This window comes from Nannospalax galili, unplaced genomic scaffold (genome assembly GCF_000622305.1).
Source record: "Nannospalax galili isolate Female #2095 unplaced genomic scaffold, S.galili_v1.0 scaffold146, whole genome shotgun sequence".
Lineage (NCBI taxonomy): Eukaryota > Metazoa > Chordata > Mammalia > Rodentia > Spalacidae > Nannospalax > Nannospalax galili.
In genome coordinates this window covers 4,146,835-4,155,376 of record NW_008357929.1, presented here as the reverse complement: position 1 = coordinate 4,155,376, position 8,542 = coordinate 4,146,835, and the positions used below count along the sequence as shown (strand labels likewise).

Here is an 8,542-nt window from a genome sequence, read left to right as displayed (position 1 = left end):
GAGTGATGTGGGAGGGCCCAGCCCACTGTGGGCCTATGTTGCATAAGAAAGCAGGCTGAGCAGGGGCCAGGGGAGCAAGCCAGTAAGCAGCATTCCTCCATGGCCTGTGCTCCAGCTCCTGCCTCCAGGTTCCTGCCCTGAGTTCCTACCTTGGCCTCCCTGATGAGCTGTTACCCGAGAGATGTAAGATAAAATAAACCCTTTTGTCTGCCCCCCCACCCCCCGGAAAGTAATCAAGGGCTGGAGAGACATCTCAGTGGTTGAGAGTGCTGGATGCTCCTGCAGAGGACCTGGGTTTGGTTCCCAGAATCCCCATGGCAGCTAACAACCATCTGTAACTCCAATTCCAGGAAACCCAGTGCCCTCTTCTAGCCCTATGGGCATTGCACACCACAGGTACACTTACATACATGCAGGCAGAACACTCATACCCATAAAATAAAAATAATAAATAAAATATTTTGAAAGTAACGTCTGTATTTCTTCTTTCCAATCTTTAAATCTTTAGATTTCTTTTCTTGTGGTATTTTGTCAGCTACAACTTCCTGTACAGTGTTAAAGAGGAGTTGAAGAGCACAACCTTCCCACACTCCTAATTTTAGAGAGAAAAGTTAAACAGCTCATCATTAGATGATATTTACAATAGGTTTTTGAGGGTGCCCTTTGCCAGGGTAACATTGTTTTCTTCTGTCTATCTATAATTTACCGAAAGTTTTATTCACAAATGTGTGTGGAAACTTAACAAATGAATTTTCTGCTTTAAATAATTAAATAATATTTCCTCTCTTTTCTGGTAATATAAGTTGTACTAATTATGTTTGAATAATAAGTCAACTTTGCCTCCTGTAATAACTCAACTTGGTTGCTACAGTTATCCTTTCAATGTTTTCCTGCATTCCATTTGCTAATCTTTTCTGTATAATTTTTATACCTGTGTTTATAAATTATTCCATATTTTTCCTTTCTCTAGTCTTCTAAGGTTATAAAGTCTAAATAAAATACATGGCAAAAATCCTTCATTTTTTTTTTACTCTTCATTATTTTCTACTCACTGGAAGATTTCATAAAACATTATATTGTGCTTTCCTTAAATATGGAAAGAATTACTGGTGAAGACAGTGTATTAGTTACTTTACTGTTGCTGTGATAAAACATCATGACCAAGGCAACTTATAGAAGGAAGAGTTCATTTGGCTTACATATCCAGAGAGACAAGAGTCCATCATGGCAGGGGAGGCATAGCAGGAAACAGCAGAAAGCCAAGAGCTCACATCTTCAAGTACATGCAGGAAGCAGAGAGCAAGCTGGGAGTGGGGCAAGGCTGTGAACTCTCAAAGCCCATCCCTAGTGGGCTCCAGCAAGGCCACACCTCCTAAACGTTCCATGACCCTCCGCAAACAGGGCCATCAACTAAGTGTTCAAATACTTAGAGCCTATAGAGGACACTTCTCATTCAAACCACCATAGACACCTAGAGTTTTCTTTGTGGAAGACTGAAATTATGAATTCAGTTTCTTTGATACCTATGAAACTATTCATATTTTGTATCATATATCAGTCATATTAAGACATCCATGCTATTAACTACTTAATAGGCACAAAGTTTTCTATTGTGCTCACAGTATCATTATGTCCTCTCTCGCATTCTGGGTGTTAGTTATACATGGCTTTTTTCTCTTTCTCTTCTGTCACTCCTGTGAAGGAGTTATCAATTTTGCTAGAATTTTTATGTTTTAAAAACAATTTGAGAGATATATCAATATCATATATTTTACTTTATTGACTTGTTTGGGTAGCTATTTATATTAGTAATATTGGTTCTTTTATTTGTTATCTTCCTAGTTAACTTGGATTTGGAATTACTTTGGTTTATTTCAAATTTCTTAGCATGGCTGCCTATATCATTAGCTGTTACCCTTTGTCTCTTCTATAGCATCCACTTCAGGGCTATAAACATCTCTAATTATGGTTGCACCATGCATGCCTTCAAAAACTGCATTTTATGACCTTCAGTTCATATTTCTTAACTTCTATTGTGATTTATTTGATTTATGCCTAATTTATTTTTAACCATTTAGTAGTTTTCTGGCCTTCATCGATGATCAGCTTAATTCTACTAACTTCAGGAAATTGCATATGCTTTTATTCCTTCGAAATTTGCCAAGATTTACTTTATTTCCCACAATTCAATAAATGTGCATTTTTAAAAAATGTATTCTGCAGGGGTACAGTTATTTCAATATGTCAATTAATACAAGTTTTTAGATCATGTTATTTAAATTTTCTATGTACTTGCTGATTTTTCAATCTATGTGTTCTGCAAGCTTTTGAGAAAGCTGTGTTGCAATCACCCATGTCCATTTCTTCATTTTCTTTTGTCAAACTCATTTTTTACACTTTGAAGTTATATTACCAGATGCATATAAATCTCAATTAGTATATTTATTCATGTATATATGAAATATCGATAATTAGCCTATCTTCCTGATCTATCTCCTATGTATTAAATATACTACTTTATCTCTGAAAATAGCCCTTGCTTTAAAGTCAACTTCATATAATATTAGTGTGACTGATCCATATTCTTTTAGTCAGTAACTTTATGAAGTACTGATCCCTCAGTGTCCATGGGGTATTGGTTCCAGGACCCCTCACAAGTATGAAAAGCTGCAGATACTCAAGTCTTGTATATGAAATAGCAGAGTAGTGTGTTGTTATTGTTTAAATCATTTTTTCAATTATGGAGATTGAACCCAGGCCTTGATCATAATATGCAAATGCTCTAACCTCCAGTCCATGCTGTGGTATTTCATAGAACCTGCATAAATCACATTGCTTTTTTTTTTTTTTTTGGTCTTTTTGAGACAGGGTCTCCCTGTAGACTGAGCTGTCTTGGAACTCACTATGTAGACCAGGCTGGCCTTGAACTCACAGAGATCCACTTGCCTCTGCTTCCCAAGTGCTGCGACTACAGGCGTGCACCATATATGCTTTTAATGGTCTCTAGGGTTTACATAATGCTAACACAATGCAAATGTTACATAGATATTTGTTATTCTCTAGTGTTTAGGGAGAAATGACCAAAATGTGCATATTTATTGTGCAGACACAATATTTTTCTTAATATTCTCAATCTGTGATTTGTTGAACCAATGGATGGAGAACTGGTGGTTAGGGAAAGCCAACTATAGATGATTTTCATTAAGCTTAGAGTTTTTTCATTTTTTTTCTGTCAAATTCATTTTTTACACTTTGAAGTTACATTACCAGATGCATATAAATCTCAATTAGTATATTTATTCATGTATATATGAAATATTTATAATTAGCTTATCTTCCTGATCTTTCTCTTATATACTAAATATACTTCTTTATCTCTAAAAATAGCCCTTTCTTTAAAGTCAAGGATAAAGAATAAATATAAGCAGCATATATTTGGCTTTTAAAAAAAATCAAGCCTGGCAGTTGTCCTCTCACAATGTTAAGCCTGTTATTGCACCTAGTAATTAGAGATTAAATCTTCCTATACTAATTTTTTTGTGTACCTTCTACCCATTCTACTTCATTTTCTATCACTTCTTGTATTCTACTGAATTATCTATATTTCTATCATTTTATTTTATCCCTCTTTTAAGATATACATCTTTTTGATATTCATCTAATGGATGCCATATTAATCATAGTCTTTTTAAAGTCTGTATTTGCTCATTCAACATCTAGATCATCTGTGAGTTGGCCTTCTCTTTTCTGAGTTTTGATCATTTGGCCTTATCTGATCCTGGTATTCCCCACAATTTTTGTTTGATACCTAGTCCTAATTAGCTTTATAGTGTGCAGATAATTTCAGCGTTATACAGTGTTTTCCTTCAGAAGTTACACACTTCTGCTTGGGAAGCAGCTATTAAGCCTGGGGAGACTGCAAACTGTGCTTTGGATCCTGTAATGTCTGGGCACAGCCCCTTAGGGACCTGCCCTTGTGAGTTTTAAGCATGGCTGTCCTTGACAGTCTTTGTTGCCAATTTTCAGCCTCTCTATAAGACAAGACAACATCATGCAACATCTCAACCTCTCCCTTCTCTCTGTCTTTTCCATTCTCCAACTTGTACTCATTCTTTTGTGAATTGATAAATGTCTCAAAAGGAAAATTGGCATCAATTTTTTGATTCTCGCCATCTCTCAAGTACCTTATCTCCTCAGCTCTTCACTGTCTTGGTTACTCTCTAATAACTGGAAATATGAAGCTTTAAAATAATTTTCATATCTTTTCTAGTTGATCTGAGTAGTTTGGTCCATGATCAGCTATTCCGCCATTACCTGAAACAAATGGAGTTTTTGCTACGCAATATGGCAATGTGTGAAAGATTTGATACTGGCCACTCTTTGTTTCAATAAGAATTCATTGCAGGAGACTGGAGAGAAGGTTCAGCAATTAAGAACATGTATTGCTCCAAGTTCAGTTCCCAGCACCCATGTCAAGTGGCTCACAGCATCCTGTAACTCCAGGGGGACTCAGCGCCCCTAGACTCCATGGGCATCTGCACTTAATGTGCACACATCCACACTTAGACACATACACAAATGAACAATCCAAGCTTCCCTTTGAGACAATTACCATGAGGTGCAATAAACAAACTTAGAGAAGAGTAATTTGAGAAACTAATCATTGTCCTATAACCAAAATCTATATAGAAAAGGCTTTTTGGGGCATACTAGAGGAACTGCTGTTGGATCAGAAGGAAAATGTCTTAGAAGACTTCAATGAAAGTATCAACTGATTTGACTCTTGAAAGATGAGCATAGGAAGCCTAACAAGAAGGAACAGAGACACAAATATGTGTGCAGGATCAGGAAAAAAACTGAATTTGTTACTTAAAAAACTTTTATTGATTTTTGGAGAATTTCATACAAGGTATTTTGATCATATTCATACCGGTCTCCTGTCTCCACTTCCACTTTATTACCTCACCCACCGAGTTTCATGTCTTCTATTTTTAAAGGCCTATTTAGTCTAATTTGTGTCCCCAAGTGTTCTTTGGTTTCGGCCCATTCCCTGGTTGACCTACCCAGTGTCATGCCCTTAGAGAAAACTGACTCTCCTTCTCATGTAGCTACCAGTTGCCCATAACTCCTCAGCAAGGAAGCTTCTTGCCCACCTTCCCTCTCTGTGCTGAGTTTTTTTTATGGCTTGAGGTTGTGTAGGTCTTATGCATGTTGTCAGAATTGTTGTGAGTTCATATAAGTAACTGCCCTGCTTTCTGGAAGACACTCTTTCCTTATAGTCATTCTCCACCTCTTGCTCTTACAGTCATTCTGCCTGCTCTTTTCCAGTGATTTCTGCACCTTGGGAGGTCAGGGTGTAATATAGGTGTCCCATTTAGGATTAAGGATTCCTCAGTCTCATTGTCTGTTGACCGATTCTAGGTCTCTGTGTTAATATCCATCTGATACAATAAACAATATGTCATTAGGAATCAGTTTAACACTATGTTTGTTTATCAGGTTAATAGTAATAGGTTCTTCCCTATGGCCTAACCTCAACTTCCTAAGGCTTGAAATCAAATGCCAGGTATGGGCTCCATCTTGAGAAATGGACCTTAAATACAATCACAAAGTGGTTGGCTACTCCCATAATGTTCACGCCATTATTGCACTGATGGGCATGTGTTGCCAGGCCAGTTGTTATTGTAGCTCACAGAGTTCACAGTTGGGCAAGGTTGAAGATTACTTCTTTTATGGTAACATACACAACACTTTCTAGTACTATGAAAATCTGCCAGTAGAGATGAAATTTTGAGGTCAATGCCAGCTTGATATTTCCTTGTTTGTTCTACAACTCACTTATGTAGTACCTCAGCAATAGGGTCTTACCATCAAGTTATTGTGGGTAACCAAGGACAATGGCAATACCCAGTAATACCTTAAAAGGAATTCCTGGCATTGGGATTTTTATTTGCTAGCCTGTGGTATCCGGTAGGGGCATTGACCACCCCCAGCCCATTGTAGGGTAACTATTCAAACTCTCTTTATATTGTATATGGATATACTTTAAGAATATTCTATAGGAATAAGTTTTCATATGACTTTTGCAAAAGGCAGTTAGTGTTAGTTAGCCCTCCTCATACTCCCTCTTCTTCCCTGCCCTCACAATCCCCATCGTATTTAACCCTTCTTATTTCATTGTCCTCTTTCCCCTTTATATCATTGCATTCTGCCTCCCCTTCCATGAAGCCCCCATCCTTCCATGGACTAGTTTCCTGACCTTATTAGTTTCCTGACCTTATTAGTTTCCTGACCTCTATGTATGTTCCAGTCGAAACATATCTACGGATTCAAAGCTACCATCCACTTATGAGAGACAGCATGGGACATTTGTCTTTCTGGGTATGGGTTACCTCACTCAGGATGATTGTTTCCAGTTCCATATATTCATCTGCATTTTTTTTTAATTTTGAAAGTAGAATCTGTATAGTATGGGAAGTAATGGTGAAAGTGATTGCAAGGAAGCAGATTATAGCAATGTTAGGGCCAGATACTGTGTCACATAGATGAGTCAGAGCATTACTGAATGAATAATTAACCATTAAATGACCCCATGTTCTCCCAGACAAGAAAATAAAGTCATGACAGCACAAAAGTTAGAGACTCTGTTGAGGTTGTAAAGGCAGCCCAACATGGATGGTCTCCTTTTCTTTCAGCGAAAGCAGATGTTAAGGGATTGGCTAATAGTAGCAATGAAAAACAGCAGAAACCTAAAAGAGCAAATACTTGGAGCCATCCGTATTAACACATAAGAAGGGGAACAGAATCTAGATAAAAAACATTGGTTACTGACCTGCAAGTCCACCTATTCTCATTCTAGCCCTTGGTTCTGATTTTACATGGTCAATTCTTGCCAAAATCAATTTGCAAAATGGCCTTTGTAGAATTGAAATATAACAGAAAAACCACCTTTCACTACACAGGGGTGGTTTGAAATGTAGCGGCTTAAATTACAGACACCAAGGTCAGGAAGACCTAGTTTTAAAACCTGATGACTCTGAAGTAAGGCAACTTATTCTGTGATGTTGGACATGTTTTCCATCTTCCTGGTTCCCAGTCTTCACATTGTGCAAAATTGATAAGGAAGAATCATTTCAGAAGATGACCATGAAGGTTGAATGAGCTTTGTCTGGCAAAACGTCTAGTCCAGTGCCTGTTGTTTAAATGACTTCAGTAAATTATAGCTGTTATAGCTTCTTTATGATGTACACAAAATAATTTCCATTTACTGAGTATATGACATGAGCAAAGATAACCTTCCTTGGGCATAATTTGAATTGTTTCAACAACTCCAGGAGGCCAATATTGTTATTTCTGTTTGAAAAATGAACAGACGATGGCTCCAACATCACACAATGGCTATGTGGCTATAATAGTATTTTAGATCAAGTGTGTGCCTCCAACACTTGAGTCTTTCCTTGAAAATGCCTTCTCAACATTCCAAGTGTCCCTTCCACTGTGACATCCTCCTTAGTGAGGTAATCCCCAGGCACCATCCCATGTTAGACTAAATGCTTTAGAAAGTTCTTTTAGCTCCTGTCCATCTGAATTGTTGTTAATGTGGCTTGTTGTCTGTTCTCTTGCAAGGGCATCCTTTTCTCCTCAGTGGAATGTGTGAAATCCACCCAGGATCTGGTAAAGCTCTATCTGCATGAGTCCAATCGGGTTTATCGAGATAAAATGGTAGAAGAAAAGGACTTTGATCTTTTTGACAAAATCCAGACAGAAGTCCTCAAGAAAAATTTTGATGTAAGTATTACCCCACTGATTTTTTATTTTTTTGCACTTTAAAAATAATGATAACCATGCAGATGATCACCCAGATAATTCAATCTAGTCCATTAACTGGAAAGAAGTTTGAGATTGGGTTAAAAAAAGGAATTGTATCATTATTCTGCCTAGTCAAAAATGAAGGACAGTATGTGACACATTGACAACACAACCTTTACATTGAAGGCTCAGGGAACACTGCATAAAGGGATCAGAGAGAATGTAAATGCCAGAGGGACACAATACCGCTGCCAGTTAGAGCATTCTAGATGAAAGTGAAGGTGCACCAATGAAATCTCCACAATACTACAGTCTAACAAAATCTACATAATGACAAAACCAGTGACATGCCAAGGGGGAGGGGGGAAATTTCATGGGATCTCACCTCAAGATGAAGAGCAACAGGCAATTAATGGATGCTGTGGGAGACAGAATCAGTTTTGTCCAAATACTAGTTCCCTGAAAGATTGTCTAATCCCAAATAGGCAGTTCTAAACAGAGCTGCACACAAGCACCACAAAATGGACTCAGTACATAATAAATATGTATTTTATAAATGTGTGTATATATATGTAGCAATAATAAAGAAGAGGACAAGAAATTGAAAGGGGGGGCATAGGAGGAGTTAGAGGGTGACCAGGAGGGATGGAAATAATGCAAAAACAATACTTAGGTATGAAATTCTCAAAAATAAAATATATAATTTAAAACTTTTTAAAATTTTTTTAGAAGC

At 37.4% G+C, this 8,542-nt stretch overlaps 1 protein-coding gene across 1 annotated transcript in view; it reads left to right on the top strand.

Moving 5' to 3' along the window:
* Dnah9 (dynein axonemal heavy chain 9) overlaps window positions 1–8,542 on the top strand; it is a 430,757-nt gene that overhangs the window by 205,654 nt on the left and 216,561 nt on the right. The window contains exon 42 of the mRNA XM_008855701.3: window positions 7,627–7,788. Coding sequence (XP_008853923.1) covers window positions 7,627–7,788 — 162 coding nt within the window. The remainder of the gene's footprint in view (window positions 1–7,626; window positions 7,789–8,542) is intronic.